The sequence below is a fragment of the Geotrypetes seraphini genome, chromosome 2 (assembly GCF_902459505.1).
Source record: "Geotrypetes seraphini chromosome 2, aGeoSer1.1, whole genome shotgun sequence".
Taxonomy (NCBI): Eukaryota; Metazoa; Chordata; class Amphibia; order Gymnophiona; family Dermophiidae; genus Geotrypetes; species Geotrypetes seraphini.
Window position 1 is genome coordinate 297,606,479 of NC_047085.1, and position 21,842 is coordinate 297,628,320.

The 21,842-nt window shown below is 41.8% G+C and overlaps 1 protein-coding gene across 1 annotated transcript in view; it reads right to left on the reverse strand.

Moving 5' to 3' along the window:
• ANKH (ANKH inorganic pyrophosphate transport regulator) overlaps nucleotides 1–21,842 on the reverse strand; it is a 232,658-nt gene that overhangs the window by 23,605 nt on the left and 187,211 nt on the right. Inside the window, exon 8 of the mRNA XM_033929856.1 lies at nucleotides 13,711–13,806. Within this exon, the coding sequence (XP_033785747.1) occupies nucleotides 13,711–13,806 (96 nt within the window). The remainder of the gene's footprint in view (nucleotides 1–13,710; nucleotides 13,807–21,842) is intronic.

Below are 21,842 nucleotides of genomic sequence, written 5' to 3' on the forward strand. Positions count from 1 at the left end.
TATCTCCTAATTTAATAACAGGGGATCTAAAGCTAGGCCCCATTTGTATGCATATGTTATAGAATTCTAGCACACAGGTGCATATAGTGCACACTTATGCATGCAAACGTGAGCTGTGCATTGAGCAGTGAAACGTGCACAAATGCTTGGACACATATATGCAAGAGGAATATGCAAGAAGGCAAAATATGGGGGTGTCTCTCACTTAAAAACTCCTTACATAAGAACATAAGCAGTGCCTCTGCTGGGTCAGACCAGAGGTCCATCATGCCCAGCAGTCCGCTCACGCGGCGGCCCATCAGGTCCAGGACCTATATAGTAATCCTCTATCTATACCCCTCTATCCCCTTTTCCTTCAGGAAATCATCTAATTCCTTCTTGAACCCCAATATTGTACTCTGTCCTATCACACCCTCTAGAAGCGCGTTCCAGGTGTCCACCACCCTTTGGGTGATGTAGAACTTCCTAGCATTGGTTCTGAATCTGTCCCCTTTTAATTTTTCCGAATGCCCTCTCGTTCTTGTAGTTTTCAAAAGTTTGACGAATCTGTCATTCTCCACTTTCTCTATGCCCTTCATGATCTTGTAAGTCTCTATCATGTCCCCTTGAAGCCTCCGCTTCTACAAGTTACATGCTTAAGTGCCATACTGAGGTATACCTCTTTATACCTGCCTTAGATGTGGTAAAGCAGGTACCCAAATGAATGCACGTTTCAGCCAACTCATAGTAACAGAAATGCCCAGATGTTGGTATAGAACAGGTGCTCCCTGCACTGCATCTGGGTGCCCAAACTAAGTTACCCTGTTATAGAATTCCCCCCCCCCCATGACGGACAATTCAAACACCTAGGCACTCACATTTATGTGTACATTACAAATGCTAACTGATTAGCACACGAGCCCTACAAACTAGGTTGCAGTAAAGGGGTCACCTCCTAATTTTTGGTACTAGCTATGCATTAATGGTAACATTAGCGGATGGCCATTAATTTGGAAAATCAGCCATACTGCGTGGGAAAGACCTGCAGAAGGGTGAGCCAAGGCCACTTTCTACCGCAGCTTTGCAAAAGGACTCTATAGGATGTATTTGCAAGGGGGCATATACAGGGGCACAGCATGGATGGGACACAGACAGGGGTCTCGCTACTTGGGTTACTTTCAGAACGCTGCAATTTACTGCATCCCTATGGCACTTAACCTGCCTCCACTTTTACCGGCTCTAGTACACATGGGTGTGCACATTTGTTCTATTTAGTGCAGTAACTGGGTTTGACAATAGGATAAAGTGTCTAACAGATACAGCCGGAGCTGTTTGAGTTTTCCACTTGTCTCTGCATATAATAATATTGTAGGAGAATAATCAGAGTGCAATACACTTCTCCCTCTGGATTTGCGGGGGATAGGGGCAGACCGTGAATGGTGAAATACCGCGAATATCTTCTGGTCCGGCTCTGACCCACCCTCGCCTCCCTCCCGCCTTCCCCCCAGCATCCCGGCCTTACCTGGTGGTCTAGCGGGCTTTCAGGGCGATCTTCCTACGCTCCTGCCCCGTGCATATCGCCAATAGGAAATGACTGCCGTAAGTTCCCATAGTCTCTCGAGACTATGACAGGAGCTCCCCATAGCCATTTCCTATTGGTGATCTGCATGGTGCAGGAGCGTAGGAAGATCGCTCCTGCCCCGAAAGCCCGCTAGACCACCAGGTGAGCGCGGGATACCGGGGGGAAGGCTAAACTATGTTTTTTTTTCTTTTTTCCCCCTCCCCCAAAAATCGCGAATATGTGAAATCGCGATTGCCGAAACCGCGAATGGGGAGGGGGAAGTGTATTAAGAACAATATAGATTGTATAAAACAAAGAGACTGGGGAATTATATAGGAATTTGGGATATTGTATTTTGAATTTTATACGTGATACAGAAATTTGTACATTAATTTGCTATTTATACATATAGATTCTCTCTTATTAAGAAAGGGATCAAAAACTCTTAAGGGGGGAAATTCTGGATAGGACACCGGTTTCTGCAGCTGTCTAAGAAGCAGCGGATGAAAATTGCATACCAGCAGTGATCAGCTCAGCGGCCCTGTCTATTTGAAATGCAGGCCAGTATTTTAATGGCATACATTTCAGACATCTGTCACAGGTCTAGGGAGACACCTAGGACCACTTTGGACTCCTTTTACTAAGCCGCGTTAGGGCTTTAATGCGCGGAATAGCACGCGCTACATTGCCACGCATGCTAGACCTTAACGCCAGCATTGAGCTGGCGTTAGTTCTAGAAGCGTAGTGTGCGGTAATTTCCTGCGTGCGCTAAGAACGCTAGTGCACCTTAGTAAAAGGAGCCCTGAAACTTGTCCAAGGCCACTTTTGGGAAAACCACGCCCATGCCCGGCTTTGGGCGAGTTCCTAAGTGTCTTACTAGACACGCATAAATGCCTACACTAAGTGTAGGCTGCCTGCCTGGGGGTAGGTTTTTTCTAAAACCATGCATTCTGATTGGCTGGTTAGACAGTGGTAGGACAGTGGTAGGACACCTACCACTGCCTACAATCGGGATGGCTTTTATAGAATTTGTCCCTTAATGCTTGAGTCAACATATTATGTTTTCTGCAATTATTGTGCAAAGAGCTGACATATTGTTAAATTATATATACTGTATGCTTAAATTTGGTATTTTATGATGAACATCCTTGAATAAGTTTAAAAAAAAGCATGAATTGTATAGATTTAAAAATATGATTATGATGATTTTAGTAATTATTGGTTACATTTTGGATTGACAATATAATAGATTGTTGCACAACACAGAACATATCAATGTTCCTATTTTATTTTTATGTTGAACATTTAGAAGTAAATTATAAAAATGCGTGAAGTGTATGATAGGAACATTATGGGGCCCTTGTACTAAGCTGCATTAAACAGCTAGCATAGTTTTACAGTGTAGTAAATGTTAGCACAGACCAGCAGTGAAAGGGTTTCTTGTGATGGTGGTGGTGGTGGTGATTAGGGGGGGAGGGAGGAGAGGCAGTAATTTTAGAAAATTGCTACCATGTCTATAAGGGAGGTATGTCCAGCTTTCAGATACCGCTGTTTCCTGTGGACATGGAGAGGCTGGGACATGCCGCTCTGCTGCTGTTTTACATTTGCATACCCTCTTCTAAAATGATATGGGAATTCCATCCATCCTGACATGGCCATTTGAATTCCCATCAAACCCAGAGGCATAGCCAGTCCTGTCATTTTGGGTGGGCCCAGAGTTAAGAGCGTGGGCCTTCCAAAACTCATCCTCTCCCCCAACCTGCATATCTCTCTATCTGCTCTGCTCCCACATCTGCATTTTCCCTCCTCCTGACATAAATGCTGTAACAATATATTGATGCATTTTTAATTTCATGATCTTTATGTTTTTAATATGATATATATGTTATATGATATGTTTATGCATGTTTCTCATATTCCTAGTCCCCTGAGGAAGGCATAGCCAAAACTGGGTTCCTAGTCGGGACTTCTACAGAAGAGACTCTGATTTCCAATTGTACTTCTTTCTGGATTGTTTTATGAAATTATATTGGAATAAATAACTGTAACTATTTTTGGTTGGATAAGATATCTCACTTGCCTCTCTCTTTGTTTGACTTGATCATGCAATTGGATATGAGTTCCGCATTTGATTTAGTGGACCATGGGAAATTGCTGCACTGTTTGGATGCTATTGATATTAGAGGAGAGGTGTTAGAATGGTTTTGGGGCTTTCTCATGTCTCGCACCTATCAAGTTCTTTCAATAATGATCTTTCAGGTATTTGGAATAATTCATCTGGCGTTCCGCAAGGATCACCATTGGCCCCATTGCTCTTTAACGTTTATATGTCATCATTAGGTGCGCAGTTGTCCCAGCTGGAGATAAAGCTGTTTTAGTTATGCAGATGATTTTACAACCATTATTCCATTTGCTATTTCTCTCTCTGAAGTTATTCCTAAAGCAACAGAAGTATTAGGTCTAATGGAGCAATGGATGACTGAATTTAGACTGAAGCTTAACTCAGAAAAAATGAAGTTTTTTGTAGCTTCACCGTGCCCGTTTGATACTAAAACATCATTGCGTATAAATAAATTCAGCTATCCTATTCAATCTACCATTAAGGTTTTGGGAATAATACTGGTCCAGGGCTTGACTATGAAGAACCAGGTGGACTCTTTGGTCAGAAAGGGTTTCTTTACTCTTTGGAAGCTTCGGTCCGTTAGGGCGTATTTTGATGTTTCATCATTTAGAGTTTTGGTACAGTCTCTTATACTAAGCCAGCTTGATTACTGGAATATTGCCTGTTTGGCAGTTTCCCAGAATATGCAACGATTGCGAATAGTACAAAATGCGGTGGTCAGGCTGATTTTTAGGTTGAAGAAATATGATCACGTAACATCCTCCTATCGAGTACTGCATTGGCTGCCAATGGAGGCATGGGCGAAGTTTAAGTTTGGTTGCTTCTGTTTTAAGGCTTTGTTTGGTTTAGCTCCCAAAAATATAATTGAGCTTTTCTCTTTTGCAGCTAACAGACATAAGAGAAACTCACATCAGAATTTTTTTTCCGCCTGTTAGAGGATGTCAACTTAAAAAACATCATCAAAATCTTTTTTCATATCAAGCAGCGTTATGGAGTAAGGATTTAGAACAATTGCTTTTGCTTACTGACACTTAGGGGGAATTTAGGAGACATCTAAAAACATATCTGTTTTCGAAGTATTTAAGCAGCTAATTCGTAAAAATTTTATTATGCACTATTTTGATCATTTTAGTTTCTCTAATTATTGGCTTTTAACTTTTTTAGTTCTATTCAACTTCTTTTATTGTTTTGTTTTGTTTTAACTATTGTAAACCGCATAGAACTTTACGGCTTTGCAGTATATAAACTGATTATTAATATTATTATTGCCCTGTTTGACGTCTCCCAAGGTGAGTTTTTGTCTTCTTTCTTTCATTTTGCCCTCCTCCTGCCCATGGCTCAGCAACTTCCTCCTCCCTATTCTCTGAATCTCCCCACCTCCCTATCTTTGCTGGTCCTAAGGCTTCCTCTGTTATGTCCTGCCAGAGAGGAAGCAGGAAATGACATCAGCAAGGGTGGGATACGGCAGAGGGAAAGGCAGTGGATGTGCATTGCTGCTGCCACAGGCGAAGGGGTTTAGCGGAGCATAGAGGGGTTGTTGCTAGGCTATGAGTGGGGACAAATGCTGAATGGGGATGGAGAAGAGAGAGAGAGAGAGAAGGAAAGCCAGAAAGAATGGACCTGAGCCAAGAATGGACAAGCCTATGTCCCCCCCAGGCCCACCTGTAGCTATGTCACTACTCACACTTCTGATGCACATTTTACTGCACATCGCCATATTGGGTGGTTTTTTATTTTGGGCTGTCATTTCTTGCTCAGCTACCCAGTGTTCTTTGCTGCTGATGCAGACATGCAATAGAATATACACAAGAGAATGCCCTCATGTTAAGAAGTACTGTACATTTCAATAAATCAGAAATATTATCTATAGGGACTCAGTTTAGGTCACTACATTGTCTTAGCAGGTTCAGAATGTCTGAAACAAGGTTCACCTACCCAGGCATAAGACTACCCTGACACCTACACATCCTGTTCCAAGGAATTATAGTCTGGTAATATCTAGATCTACAGGACTAGACAGATCTTTTCATTACTTGGATGGAGTGAAAACATCTGCTCAAAATTGGCATCCTTTCCTAGGATTAATGTATTTCTTGCAACATAATCTGTGTAAAAACTCTCAATCTTATTTAAATCTCTTAATACTATTATTTTTATTTGGCGTAACAGGGGGGGGGGGCCCATATTAGCATGTAAACACTTTGAAGCCTAAATTTCAGAGAGTTATGGAAATGACTGACAACAAGGCACATTATTGAGCAGCTTGAAAATCTGTTTCATGTGTGAGCTAGTTTCTTCATGCTTATAGCTGGAATAAGCTCAATCAGAACGATAAAATTGTCAATGCTTGCAACCTTGCCTAGTAGTCTCTTCTTGGCCTCAGTGGCATAGTGAGGGAGAGAGGCGCCCCTTTCCTGCCCTCTTCTCTGCCCCCCCACTCCCCCCTGCTGCACCCCGTTCCCTTCCCACACACCTCTAGTTGCTCACCGCCACGAGTAACAACTTCAACTTGCTTCTCGAGACCACGGCAACTCTCCCTCTAATGTCACTTCCTATGCGCGGCAGTGACGTCAGCGTGAGAGCTGACGCGGTCATGAGGAACACGCTGGTGAAGATTTAAAGAGGTATGGGAGGAAGTGAGGGCATGAGCATGGTGTGGGAGGCGGAGAGCTGCCGGCGCCCTCATCAAGATGGCGCCTGGGGTGGTCCCCCCCCTCTTACTATGCCACTGCTTTGTATGGATGCATCGAGTGGATAGGCCAGATATGCATGAGGACAAGCCTTGAATTCCAGAAATAGGCCAGGTTTCCAGGATATATTTAATGAACATACAAGAGATCTGCATGGATACTGCCTCCATATGGTGTGCAAATCTATCTCATGCATATTCACTATACCTCCCCTGCCCAGCAACCGCGATATAACAACTTCAAACAATACAAAACACAGCCCTAAGACTTATCTACTCACTGAAAAAATGCGACTACATCACAGAGACATACCACGACTCACACTGGCTCTAAATACAAGCCAGAGTGCGCTTCAAATTCCACTGCCTACATTCAAAGCTATAAATGGAGACAGTCCTACCTACTGGAACAATTGACTAACACCTCAACTAGACACAGGAGAACCCACAAAATATTCACACACCCGCCAACCAAAAATGTCGAACGAAGAAAAATGTATGACAACCTACTGGCCACCAGAGCAGCAAAACTGGACCGACAACTCACCAATCTGCTGACTTTGACCACAGAATACAAAACCTTCAAAAAAGAAACAAAAACCCTACTTTTCAAAAAATACATAAAACCAATATAACACAACCAAACATGCTCCGAACTCCTCCTGCATTACCAGCTACTCCTTAGCAAATCAGAAAATGTTCAAACTATTCCCTAAGTACTTCTTAATATCCTAACAATATGTACTTCTTAATATCATAACAATTCTTATGTAATCCACCTTGAACCACAAGGTAAGGGCAGAATAGAAATCACTAATGTAATGTAATTAGGAATATACTGCAAATCTGGCCTGTCTGTGGCACCTGCCTGAACTCCAGCATCTCTGATAAGCCAGATGGTCTACATCTATCATTTTCTTTGTTTCTATAGTTCTTTGACTGCTGATGGTTTTTTTTTCATATTCAGCATTATGAAGAATACAAGAAAATTTGCATCCCTATTAACCCTTAGAAACTAAAGCATCTACACTTAAAATCAAGACCATATCTAGCTACAAATTAATTTAACTGATAATCTACACAGTTTGCTTTCTTAACTCCAGAATTTATTTTTCAAATAAAACTTCTGATTTTTCTTTACATTTTCAGTCTCACTAAACAGTTACTAAATACCTACAGTGTATTGTTTTCATTCTGGTTAACTGATCGCTGACTTTCCAAGAACACACAGGTGTGCCTTTTGATCTATGTCCTTACATATTTTTGAGGGTGTATCTGCACATTATGAAAGTGGTTATAAAAGGCAAGAAATGTGGCCAAGGTGATTAATGCGCTGTATTATAAACACAATGAAATTCTTGGACAGGTGTTCAAGACTCTCTGCCAGTGGCCATGCATAATCTTTCATCTGGTTTATTAGTCACCTTTCCAATGAACTCCTGGCAAAGTACAACAAATGCTAGCATCGACTTGTACCTCTTGGTAGTTTCTTTGCTAATCCAGAGTAAAAAATAAATAACGCATGATTTAAATTTCAGCGACTTTGATCAGGTTCTCCTAAAGCATATTCTTGGAAATGCATCATAACATAATCCAAAGCGGAACAAAGAATCAGGGCCGGTGTTAAACATGCTGGGGTCCAGGACAGAAATTAAGTGGAAGGGCCCCCAATTGCTCTCTCTCCTGCCCCTCCCCCATCCAGCATTCCATGTGGCCTATGTGGGCTGGGACGTCCTTCCCTTCTCCCCACCCCCATTCTGAAGCCCTCCTTATCTTTTAAAATGCAAAGAGGGTCGCCAGCAATGGCAGGCCGCTCTATAGCACTGCTCGCAGATTCCTCGGCACTGTTCTCGTATATCATCTGCCAAAACGGAAACAAGAAGTTTTATCAGATGGGGTGGATCGGCCACAGAGGAACAGCACCGAGGAATCTACAAGCAGTGCTAGGACTCCTTTGCATTTTAAAATGTGAGAGCTTCGGAATGGGGTGGGGAGAAGAGAAAGAACCCCTGGCCCATGGGGGACCAGGGCAGTTGCCCTGTTTGCCCCCTCTCTAATGCCAGACCTGCAAAGAATGCAAAGAAGGCTGAATTGATTTTGGGGACATGCTCTATGGATCGCGTAAAGCTGTGCACCAGAATGATATGCATTAAGCACAAATTCTATAAAAGTGGTTATTTGCGCAACCTCATTATAGAATTCGAGCGTACGTCCACAGTTATGCACCTAACTTTAGTCACTTAAGCACTTATCAATGGCGGGTTGTAAATGCTTGTACCTTATTATAAGCGTTAGATGCATAACTGCTTGTATTCTATAACCCCCACATGGATCTGCCTGACATGCCCCCAAACCCACCTGTGCCCCTTCTAAGTCTAGACACCTCTTCAGGTTGTGCACTCTGGAATTTGAACATGCAATTACTGAATACCAACTAAAGGCAGTTATGTGCGTACCTGCTAAATTGGTATCACATAAAGTCCATTATTTTATTGCTCATTAACACCGATTATCAGCTTATTATTAAATTAACTACACATGCAGCTTTATAGAATTAGGGGGTTATGTGTATGACCCTTGTTTCCTGGTCTGAGCCTTTACAATGTGACATGGGACAATATAGTCTAGATAAAAATAATGTAGGTTTTAAGTTTCAAGTTTTATTAAAATTTATGATGTATTGCAAAATCATTAATTCAAAGTGATTTACAATTAAAAACAGGGTCTTAATTATTAACTACAAACAAACGGACTGACGTACCAATACATAAGGGAAGTAGGGAGAACTACAATATGTATAGTAAAGGATACATACAAGAAAAATACAAATGGAGGGTAAGAAAGTTTAAAAGTAATTATAAAAGTAATAGTAAAAAATTAAGAACTTTTTTTTTGTTTTCCAAATTCTCAGAGCCTAAGAAAGAGGATTAATGAGTTTAAGCATCAAATGGGATCAGTAAGGATTCCGATAATTAGGTCTCAAAAGCATCCTTGTACAACCAGCATTTTAACAGTCCTTTAAATTTACTCAATGATTTTTCTTCTTTAATAAATGATGGTAGGGAATCCCATATTCTGGGTGCTGTGACTGCAAAAATTGTATCTTGTCTTGTATTTATTATACTAAGTGATGGAATTACTAGAAGGTTTTTGTCTTCAGATCTTAAACTTCTAGTAGGAATATCTGGAATAATGTACCTTTCTAAAAATGATGGAACTTTGGTTGTTAATATATTGGATGTTTAATATTGCTATTTTGTAGGAGATTCTATGAAGCCAATGAGTTCAATACACCCATCCTTAAAAGTGCCAAGGCTGGTTCATAAAAGAGGTTAAACATTCTGTATTAAGATCCCACTGCTGTAGAATAATCTTCTCCAGAACTGCAACATTTGACAGTTTTCAGCAGTGGTATAGTCAGAATGCATTTTTTTTTTTTTTGGGGGGGGAGCAGCGTTCACAGGAGGTGCCAACAGGTATATAGTTGCCCCCCAGTTAGCATGGTTGGGTACTGCTATTTATGCTTTATATGGAAGGCTGACCCCTTGTGGTAATACTGAGAGACCTTCAGCTAAGAGCTAATATTGCAAATGGAGAGCCAGATTGGCTGGCAGTGGGAAGGGACCACATCTGCCCTATACTATTAGACTACCAGAGATCAACAAATTGATCAACAAACTGAGCATATAACTTATGGGTGGAGCTTCAAGAATAGGAAAAATAAATGTACTGATTTTCAAAGCTTTTTATCCCTTAGAACTATTCCATTTTAGCTAAAAAATCTTGCTGAAAAGTCTGAACCTTTTCTCTAGAGGTAGCTCAAGCATCTCAAAGTTGACAAATAACAAATTATTAAGAACAACAAAAAAAATGCAAACACGCATATTGTTTCATGAATCAGTTCGGTATCAGTTAAGCAACCTATTCAGACAAACATTTTGCCACATACGAGTCTATAACATAGCAATGCTGTAGAAAAGCAAAATTTAGTGTGGTTCTGCCAATGTCAGGTTTTTGCTATCTGGATGAATCTGCTGATGCTACTCAATAATTCCCAATTAGAACTAAGCTGTGGTTTGTCTTTTGTCATGAGTCCACAGTCCTGAGTTTCCAGCATCGTGCATGCACAGCAAAAGTAACTCCATCACATGTCACCCAGTGTGCTTATATCATTGTTCTCCTCTATTTCTACAAGGGGCTGCTGAAAAGCTCTCAGCCCAACCAACAACGTTTGGGCAGTCTCCATTGAGGGCTATCCACTTAGTCCAGTAATTTTTCCACTTTTTGTTCTATATTTTTCTGATGGAACAAAAAAATGTGGAAAATCGCTGGACTAAGTGGATAGCTCTCGATGGAGGACTGCCCTGACTTTGTTGGTTGGGCTGAGAACTTTTCAGCATCCCCTCATATATAAAGGAATTAGGAGGGCAGCAGTTGAAAGGATTCCGATTTTAGTGGAATGGTTACACCATAAAATACATAAATAGAATATCTCCACTAATAAAATATTAGCAAGTAAACATTGTCTCACTTTATCACCTATTTAGGTGACAAAACAATACAATACCATGTTTACGTTTTTAGTTACATTACATTACATTAGTGACTTCTATTCTGCCTGTACCTTGCAGTTCTAAGCGGATTACAGTATAAGATAGCTGGACATTTCCAGGAAGTTACAATTTACAGTATAAGATCACTGGACATTTCCAGGAAGTTGCCATTTAGGGGACGCTTGCACTGTAGATGCAGGGGACGCTTATACAGTGGATGTAGGGGAATTACAGATTAGGGGCGTTGAATAGTAAGGCAAAGGGGAGAGTTTAGGATCACTAGAAGGGAAGAAGAGGTTTAGGGTTGGTTTCTTGATAGGGTCATAAGGGAGATAATAGTAGAAGGGAGGAGGTTTGCTGGTAATAGGCTGCATATAACTGCAGGTTTGTTGAGTCTCTGGGTTTCAGATGTGTTGAGATGTTTCTGTTAGTGGATGAGTTTTTAATTTTTTATATTTTGTAAACCACTTTGAATGAATTTTAGCCAAATGGGTGGCAAAGAAGTTTTTAGTAAATGACATAATTATTAGATACTATTTGTTATCTAGACAGTAAGCTCCATTAAGCAGGGGACTATCTCTTTTGTGTATCTCTACAGCGCCTGCCCATGTCCAGTAGTACAATAGAAATGTTTATTAGTAATAACAGGAAAACAAAAGAGTGGGACACGTAGATACTTGGGATTCTCATAAATTTTAATTCACTCTTCATATATAGATGTCAGTCTCAATATTTTAGGACTCGACATGGCTGTGTTTTGGCAAGACCTCCTTCATCAGAAGTGAAAACAACCTTTACAGTCACACTCCTTTCAACGGCAAGTTGCTATCAGTTTAGCAGATGGCTTAAAGCAGGCGTGCCAAAGTCCCTCCTCGAGGGCCGCAATCCAGTTGGGTTTTCAGGATTTCCCCAATGAATATGCATGCGATCTATTAGCATAAAATGCAAGCAGTGCATGCAAATAGATCTCATGTATATTCATTGGGGAAATCCTGAAACCTCGACTGGCTTGTAGCCCTCGAGGAGGGACTCTGACACCCCTGGCTTAAAGCCAATCTCAGGACTTCAAAAGGCATGAGCCTAGATCCGCTATAGCAGGGGTGCCCAACGCGTCGATCGCGATCGACCAGTAGTTCAGGAAGGCAACTCGAGTCGATCGCACTCGTGTTGCCGTCCTGATCTACGGGCCGATCAGCCTTCCTCTCCAGTGTTCTCCCTAGGGCCTTTTAGCTGGGCGGTCCGCCCAGCTGTCATCTGCCGCTGCTGAACATTAAACCCCCCCCCCCAAAAAAAAAAACCGGCTTGGAAATTTCAGCCCCTAGCGAACTTATGTTCCGGGCTCTAACGTGTGCGTGCAGGCTTCTCTTCTCTTCGAAACCGGAAGTTATGTCCGGGGAGGGGGGGAGAAGGGAAGCCTGCACGCACATGTTGAGAGCCCTGAAGCAAGCGTTCGCTACGGGCTAATGCGGGAGACAGGTTAGTGAAGCATTTGTTCTTGTTCCTGCCGGGTTCTGCCTACTTTCTGTTTCCGCGAAGGCAGGACCCGGCAGCATTTCCCCCAATAGGTTGATCACGATCTTGGGCTGATCAGCCTTCCTCTTCCCGACGGCAGAATTGACGTCGGGGAGAGGAATGCTGGTTGGCCGAAGCAGGGAGAGCTTGGGGCCTGTTATTGGTGGCGTTTGGGTCCTGGTCCCCAATGGTAATGGCAGTGGCAGTGGCAGTGGCTTGGGGGAGGGCAGGGAGAAAGAAAGAAAAAGGGCAGGCAGGGAGACAGAAGGAAAGAAGAGAAACAGAAAAAAATGAAAGGGAGGCAGAGAGAAAGAAAGGGCAGGGAAGAGGAAGGAAAAGTTGGGGGGAAGGAATGAGGTCTGGAGGAGAAGAAGCATACAGGCTAAAAGAAGGGAAGAAAGATTGTATGCACAGTCAGAAGAAGAAAGTGCAACCAGAGACTCATGAAATCACCAGACAAGGTAGGGAAAATGATTTTATTTTAAATTTAGTGATCAAAATGTGTCTGAATTTATATCTGCTGTCTATATTTTACACTAAGGTCCCCTTTTACTAAACCGCAATAGAGGTTTTTAGCGCAGGGAGCCTATGAGTGTCGAGAGCAGCCCTGGGCATTCAGCGCAGCTCCCTGCACTAAAAACTGCTAACGTGGTTTAGTAAAAAGAGAGGGGGTATATTTGTCTATTTTTGTATGGTTGTTACTGAGGTGATAGTGCTTAGAGTCATCTGCTTTGACCTCTTTGAAAAACCCAGGAATAGGAATGATGATTAACATTTTCTATGCATACAGTGTGCATTGTGTTTTTTTTTTATTTTATTGTTGGTAGATCATTTTGACTTGGTCATTTAAAAAGTAGCTCGCAAGCCCAAAAAGTGTGGGCACCCCTGCGCTATAGTATGAGTAAGCTCAATAGCAATAGTATTAATCAAGAAACTTGTTTCACAGTTCATCCCAGAAGAGACACTCCAGGTCACTCAGTGGCTCGCAAGGCAGAAAATTGAACTGGAGTCCCAGGTCCCAGACTGTACCTGACAGGTACCACCATGCCACCTCAATACTAGGCATTCTTAGTTTCTACCCCTCAGCTCCCCAATGAGGAGAAAGACAAAACTAGATTGCAGATTACACAAAGACCCAGCCTGGTAGCATTAAGCAAACAAATGGACATTTTTTTTCCTGTGGTAACACTCAAGACACCAGACCACAAACTGGTTGTATTTTTCTTGTTTTCACTTCTCACACGGAGCATGGATTCTTGCTCCTAGGCTTATATGATAATAGATATCGTCTTACCGTTAAGGACAGGGCCATGCAGATGAAAGTAAACTTCTTGATATGTGTTTTGGATACACTGCTGCTGCTGTTCACCATTTTATTGCTGGGATTAGTCTAGGGTGTGAAACAGAGAGAGAGGATAAGCACTTGGCCTACTAGTGAATCCACAAAATGATCACTAAAAACACATATACACACAATATCTGCTCTGCAGTGAGCTTTGTTTTATACTTTTAAGTTAAAACTCTTTCATCCAATCAAGATCACAAAATTATTATATCTATTTTATATTTCCCCTGCTAACAATATGACATACGGAACTCTTTCAAGGCTGTCTTTCACCAACCCCAATCACCCCCTCTCCCATTAAGGGGTAGATTCAATAAATGGTACCCAAAGTGAGCACTTTTTACGGGATAGTAGCTTTGGGCATGAGCACATATTACACCTATCAAAAGGACAGAGAAAGGGGGAAGGGAATGGGGACTTGTATGCTGCCTTTTTGTGGCTTTGGCATTTCAAAGCTTACATTCAAAGCGGTGGAATTAAGGGGCAAATTCTATAAGAAGTGCCCAAAAGTTAGGCATACAGCGAATCGCGCTGAGCGGCACCTATTTTGGAGGTGCCTAATAAATAGGCCAGCAATAGGAAAAACTAAAACTTAGGTGCCCAAGCAAGCGCTTAAGCACACTTAAGAGTGGCGATTCTGTATCAAGGCACTTAACACAAAGCCACGCGCCTATTTTTTTGAAGGCCACCTCATTTTTTAGAGGCACCTTGTTACAGAATCACTCTTTCTTGATAGGCGCCTATGTTTCAATTAGTGCTGATTAAAAAGCTTAATTGAGCTTGTTATTCAATTTAGATAGGCTCCTATCTAGTTGGGCACCTCCAAAATAGGTGCCTAACATTAGGCGCCGGGTACAGAATTTGGGCCTAAGTGATTTGCCCATGGTCACAAGGAGCAGTACCGGGATTTGAGCTGGTGTAAATGTTTGTGCCCAACTCATGACAGTTGGACATACAAATGCAAGTATACTATAACATCGTGCTTAATTCCAGGGAACTCCCTGATCCGCTTTGCCCCTTTCACATGCACATGCACATGAGAGATGTGAGGTGCCCAGTTCAAAGAAAAGGGACATTTCTGTTACATGATTATTGATGCTTATCTCCAATTAAGGGTGAAAGACTTGAAGCGGTCTAGAAAAATGTATGGGACTTGCACCAAAAGATATGCAAGAAGAGATCGGGAGACCTGAACATGTATACACTACAGGAGAGGAGGGACAGGGAAGATCTGATACAGACGCTGAAATACTTGAAAGGTATTAAAATAGAAACAAAATCTTTTCCAGAGAAAGGAAAATGGTATAACTAGAGGGCATGAATTGAGGTTGCGAGGTGGCAGACTTAGGAGTAATTTTAGGAAATTATTTTTCACGGAGAGGGTGGTGGATGCCTGGAATGCCCTCCCGAGGGAGGTGGTGATGAAAACGGTGACGGAATTCAAAAAAAGCACTGGATGAACATACAGTAGAGCATCTCTAATTAGAAAATGAATGGTATAAAACTAACTAAGGCCGGTACTGGGCAAACCTGCACTGTGTGTGCCCCATATATGGTGATTTGGTTAGGATGAGCTGAGGAGGGCTTTGATAGAAGCTCCAGTAACAGGATGGTTAGAATAGGCTGGATTGGGCTTCAATGGCAATTCCAGCACGAGGAACCTAAAGACAGTATCGGGCGGCCTTCTATGGTCTATTGCCCAGAAATATTAAAGAAAAGACAATTTAACTATGAATATATAATGAGATTGACTATCAGGCAGACTAGATGGACCGTTCAGGTATTTATCTGCTGTCATTTACTATGCTGCTATGTAATTAGCTAATCAACTGGCCCTATTCTATAACTGCGTGTGCATTTGTGTGCCCAACTTTGGGTGCCATTTATAGAATTCAGGGGTAAGTGGACAATTCTATAATTTATGTGCTAACATTTATATGTCTGTCATACATGCATGTTATCAGCATAATTGCACATATGCACTTAAATGCCAAAATTAGGTCTAAGCACTATTCTCAAAATAAGCTCATATCTTACATCAGGGGTGCCCAAAAGGTCGATCGCAATCGACCAGTAGATCGCAAAGGCAACGTGAGTTGATCGCAGAGCCCATCGCCTGCAGAAGCTCCGGGCCGATCAGCCTCCTCTCCCCGACGTCAATTCTGACAACGGAGAGGAAGTTCTGGGTCAGCTAATTGCTTCATCTCCGACGTCAGAATTGACGTCAGGGAGAGGAATGCTGGTTGGCTCGATGCTTCTGCGTGAGGAAGCGGGGAGAGTTTGGGGCGGCGGTGGCTTGGGGGCCTGTTCCCCGATGGCTGCGGCAGTGGCTTGGGGGAGGACAGGGCGAAAGAAAGAAAGGGGGCAGGCAGGGAGACAGAAAGAAAGAAGGGAAACAGAAAGAAAGAAAGAAAGGGGGGGACAGGGAGACAGAAAGAAAGGGGGCAGGCAGGGAGACAGAAAGAAAGAAAGAAGGGAAACAAAGAAAGAAAGGGGGGACAGGGAGACAGAAAGAAAAAAGAAAGGGGGCATGGAGAGAGAAAGAAAGAAAGAGGGCAGGGAGAAAGAAAGAAAGGGGAGTGGGCAGGGATAGAGGAAGAAAAAGTTGGGGGAGGGAATAAGGTCTGGAGAAGAGGAAGCCTACAGTAGGGTGAAAGAAGGGAAGAAATATTGGATGCACAGTCAGAAGATGAAAGTGCAACCAGAGACTCATGAAATCAACAGACAACAAAGGTAGGAAAAATGATTTTATTTTCAATTTAGTGATCAAAATGTGTCCGTTTTGAGAATTTATATCTGCTGTCTATATTTTGCACTATGGCCCCCCCTTTTACTAAACCGCAACAGCAGGGAGCGTCAAGAGTAGTGCGGGGCATTCAGCACAGCTCCCTGCGCTAAAAACTGCAATCGTGGTTTGGTAACAAGGGAGGGGGTATATTTGTCTATTTTTGTATAGTTGTTACTGAGGTGACATTGCATAGAGTCATCTGCCTTGACCTCTTTGAAAACTCCCTGGAATATAAATGATAATTAACATTTTCTCTGCGTACAGTGTGCTTTGTGTTTTTTTTTTTTTAAAAATTTTATTGTTGGTAGATCATTTTGACTTGGTCATTTTAAAAGTAGCTCACAAGCCGAAAAAGTGTGGGCACCCCTATCTTACATAGTATGTAGGTGAAAACATGTGGGTGGAGCATGCATGTGTATATGCACAGTTAACTTATAGATACTATAGAAATTCTATAAGTTATGTGTACATCTATCTAGTCCAGGAGTAAGCATTTATACCAGCTCTATGGCTGGCATAAGGTACTCATACCTAAACCTAGGGGAGAGAATGTGCCTGTTTTCATTCATAATCTAGGCTAGGGGTCCTGAAATCCAGTCCTCGAGGTCCACAATGCATATAGATCTCATACTTATTCATTGTGGAAGCACTGACAAGCAGGCTGGGTTGTGGACCTCGAGGACTGGACTTGAGGACCCCTGATTTAGGCTTTCAATAGGTGCCTTGTAGGAACCCAAATACAGGCGCCTCTTTATATAATAGTCTTCCTCATATTGTGGGACTAGAATCCAGGAATAAATTAACATCTGAACAAGCAGGACCTTCAGATGTGGCCTTTAGAAAAGGGCTGAAAACATTTATTTTGTCCCTATGAGAGGACAGATGGGTGCAGGATTAAGAGGTCAGGGTTGGAATGTGTGTTTGTGATGCATGATATTCTTTTTAGAGAATGACACGGGGACAACCCCGTCCCCGCAGGAACTCAATTTTCCCGTCCCGTCCCTATTTCTGTAAGCTCTGCCTTAACCACACAAGCCTTGAACACTTATGATTTTAAAGTGTTTAAGGCTTGTGCAGATGAGGACAGAGCTTGCAAGGACAGGAAAAGAACTCATGGGGACGGAATGGGAAAATGAATTCTCGCGGGGACTGGGAAAAATTTGTTCTTGTGTCATTCTCTAGTTCTTTTCTCTGATACAGGTTTTTCTTTATTCTAATTTTATGATTTTATTCTTTTATTGCATTGTATGTTATTGCTATGTATTTAGTAAAGCACTTTGAATTGATCTATCATGAAGATAGTTTATCAATGTTTTATAAATAAGTACATTTTCTTCTAGGCAACAGAAATAGATGGAATTTCCAATAATTTTGCTTGACTATATGCAGGGATTAATTTGTAGTTAAAAAAAAAAAAATGTGCCTGTGGAGCCACGGGAGGGATAGGTTGGTGGGGAGCCAGGAGCAAGCGCAACAGGAAATGAGGTGCTGGATTAGAGAGCAGAGTGTGCCAGCACAAGCCTTACTAATGCTGAGAACATTTATAAAATTATTTTCCTTGCCTTTCATATTATTACTAAGGAAAGGCTGCATTATCAATAAAGCAAACCATAAACCATGTGATTCTCTTTCTACTGCATCGCAGCATGGTGTCATGGTGCAAGGGCATTTTATTGATATCTCATATTCAGTTGGTGCTGTATTACAAACCACCTTCTCGCAAATGTGAAGCTGTAGCAGTGGTGGGAGATTATAGTTTCCAAGACAGCTGTGTTTTTTTTGTTTTTTTTTAAACTGCTCTCTCTAATCATAAGGATAGTTTCGTGGTGTATATACAGTAAGAGATTAAATGGAAATCATTTGGAATCTGGTGTTTATGTTTATGTTTATTTATTCATTTGATGAATCGCTTATCCAAAATTTACTAAGCGATTTACAATAAGATACATGGTGCTAGAATTAAGGTGTGCAAACTGCACTGGTTTGGTATCACATAGCACAGTATAGCAGAGGTGTAGCTGGAGGGGGAGGGCAAGAAGAGCGGCCACTCTCCCCCCCCCCCCAATTTTGAATAAAATGGAGCCTTTGCAGATTACCCCTTTAGTTTCACACCAATGCCTTCTTTACCAAAAATCTGCTCCTTTTGACATCAAAACGTAGCTACATTTCTGCCTATAAGGAGCTATTTTATAAAGATTTTCCCATGTTTTACATGTGGAAAAGGGTTTTTATAAAATTGCACAGGTGCATACATGGGTAAAAAGTATGCATATAGAAAGAGTGGGCTACATTTATGCACGGTCCCCAATATTCTATATATGATGACTAAAGTTGTATGTATAGCTTAATGGTTTAATCAGTCATTAGGTGACGATACTTGGTCACTAACAAGCAATTATCGATAGTAACTGTGTATTCTATAATGTGGCATGCATATATTCTAATGCGTGGATTTGGAAAGAGGGCATGGCCATGGGAAGGGCATTGGCATTCCAATAAATTACCTGCACTGTTATAGAATATAATAATAACTTTATTTTTCTATACCGCCAACACCCGGAAGAGTTCTAGACGGTTTACAGATAAGAAGAACTGGACAATCAGTGATAAAAATACAATGAGCATAAGACAGATATAATTGCATGGTTCTTACTTAAAAATTTCTTGAACAAATAGGTCTTTACTAGTTTCCGGAAAGAACAGTATGATTTATTTCAATGAATCAAATTACCTAACCAAGATTGAGCTTTACCCACTTGGAAGGCCAAGGTCCTATCCAGAAATTTCTTATAATGACAATTTTTGGGATTCGGAAATATAAATAAGCTAGTATAATGAGTAAGCTTATTCCCAATCCATGCAGAATTTAGGCAGAGGCATTTACATGCACATGGGTGAAACCACTATACGTTTTATTACATAGTCTGAAAGTGATGATAGGCTTCCAAATGACTATAGATGCCTACTATAGGATTGCTGAGATTCTTATGTAACCTTTCTATATAACTTCTTATCTCATGATTATATATATTAAAAAAGTTCCTTTTCTGTTTTCTTTACAGAAATTAATATATATTGTGTGTCAACATCTATCTTTTGTCATAGAGCAGTCGAACACTGCAAAAGAAGCAACCAAAGCTCAGAAGATGCTTAATTTTGCTTCTTATCCTGGCATCCTGCTTCTAGACGAGGTAACGATAACCTCTGGGGAGTTTGTTTCACAGTCAGAAAACCTGAGCTTATTTCTGTTCTATAAAGAGTGCCAGGGAATAAAGAATCATGCTACCGACAGGGCTCTATGACCTCACAGTACTTGAGGGCAAAGCCTAGATTATTATGAACTATCACAGAGCCACGAAGGCCGAAAATAGTGCCTGGAAATTCCAATAGCCTTAGCCAATGTGAAGTGATCCTAATTCAGCTTTAGTTCTGGTTGCCAGGCTGCCTTCAACAACCACCTTTACTTTCTGTGTGTTGCTAGGTTCAGCCTCCAGAGAGGGCTACAGGATGCAGCACCAGGGCAGAATCAACTCCATAGCAATTTGAGCTATGCCAACACTGAACTGCACATATAGGAGAGCAGATCTAGCAACCCAGCCACCTAATGCTGCCATTCAAATAACCCCCCCCCAAAAAATAAAAAAACAACAACAACAACCAAAACCCCAAAACATCAAACTATTAGTATCTGTGCCAGCCCTCCTGTGCTATGCCAAAAGACGTAATGGAAGCAGATGCTATAAAGGCATAAACAGACAATTACTGAACAAAACAGACTGGAGCAATCCCCTTGGGAACGTGCATCAAACTGGTTTTAAATCTTCTCCGCAGGGTGGGTTTATAGGTCTTCCCAAAGATAGCTTGCCTTCATTCCTAAATATTATTCTGTACACACCACGCACACTGCCCCTGGGAGTGTAGAAATACCCTTCTACACAGAATTTTAAACCTTTTGTGCATTGTGGTTTGGTGGGTTAGCAAACAGAGGATGACAAAAAAGATAAAAGGGATGGAACAACTTCCCTATGAGGGCTCTTCAGCTTGGAGAAGAGACGGCTCAGGGGAGATATAATAGAGGTCAATAAATATTGAGCAGAGTGGAACGGGTAGATATGAATCGCTGGTTTACTCTTTCCAAAAATACTAGTACTATAGGGCATGAAATGGTTACTAAATAGTAAATTTAAAACAAACTAGAGAAAATATTTCTTCACTCAATGTGTAATTAAACTCTGGAATTCATTGGCAGAAAATTTGATGAAAGCAGGAAGCTTAGCAGGCTTGGATAATTTTCTAAAACAGAAGGAGTTGTCGTACAGTGAGAGATTAGAGAAACTGGGCCTCTTCTCCCTTGAAAAGAGGAGACTGAGAGGGGACATGATTGAAACATTCAAGATAATGAAGGGAATAGACTTAGTAGATAAAGACAGGTTGTTCATCCTCTCCAAGGTAAGAAGAACGAGAGGGTACTCTCTAAAGATGAAAGGGGTTAGATTCCGTACAAACGTAAGGAAGTTCTTCTTCACCCAGAGAGTGGTGGAAAACTGGAACGCTCTTCCAGAGGCTGTTATAAGGGAAAACACCCTCCAGGGATTCAAGACAAAGTTAGACAAGTTTCTGCTGAACCGGAAAGTACGCAGGTAAGGCTAGACTCAGTCAGGGCACTGGTCTTTGACCTACGGGCCACCGCAGGAGCGGACTGCTGGGCATGATGGACCACTGGTCTGACCCAGCAGCAGCAATTCTTATGTTCTTATATTAAGTCCAAAAGCCATTATTTCGATGGACTTGGGAAAATCCACTGCTTATTCCTAGAATAAGCATCTGTTTATACTCCTTGGGATCTTGCCAGGTGTTTGTGACTGTTGGGAAAAGAGAATACTAGGCTTGATGGACGTTCAGTCTGTCCCAGTATGGCAACTTTTATGTTTTTATATCAGCCCACATAGGTCAAGAGATGGCATCAGAGTCAGTGTTCACTGACCAGGCCACACTATCAGCCTCAACTAGCTTAAGGGCAACTTCATTCAATACCAATGGGAAAAGAGGCTGGGAATATAAACAGAGAGCAGATAGGATAAGGTCTTGTGGGGAAGATGGAAGTGGAAGGATCAGGCCTGGGAAGAAGGAGAGAATGAAGGGAGATAAGTACTAAGAGAACAGTGGAGGGGTTCAGTCAAGAGAGGTGGAGGAAAGTGAGAATGGTAAGGCCCAGGAGTGAGGGAGAGAGATCACGCCTGGGGGAAGGAGAATGAGAAAGCTTGAGCTGTGGTGAAAAAGTAGAGAGGGGCCA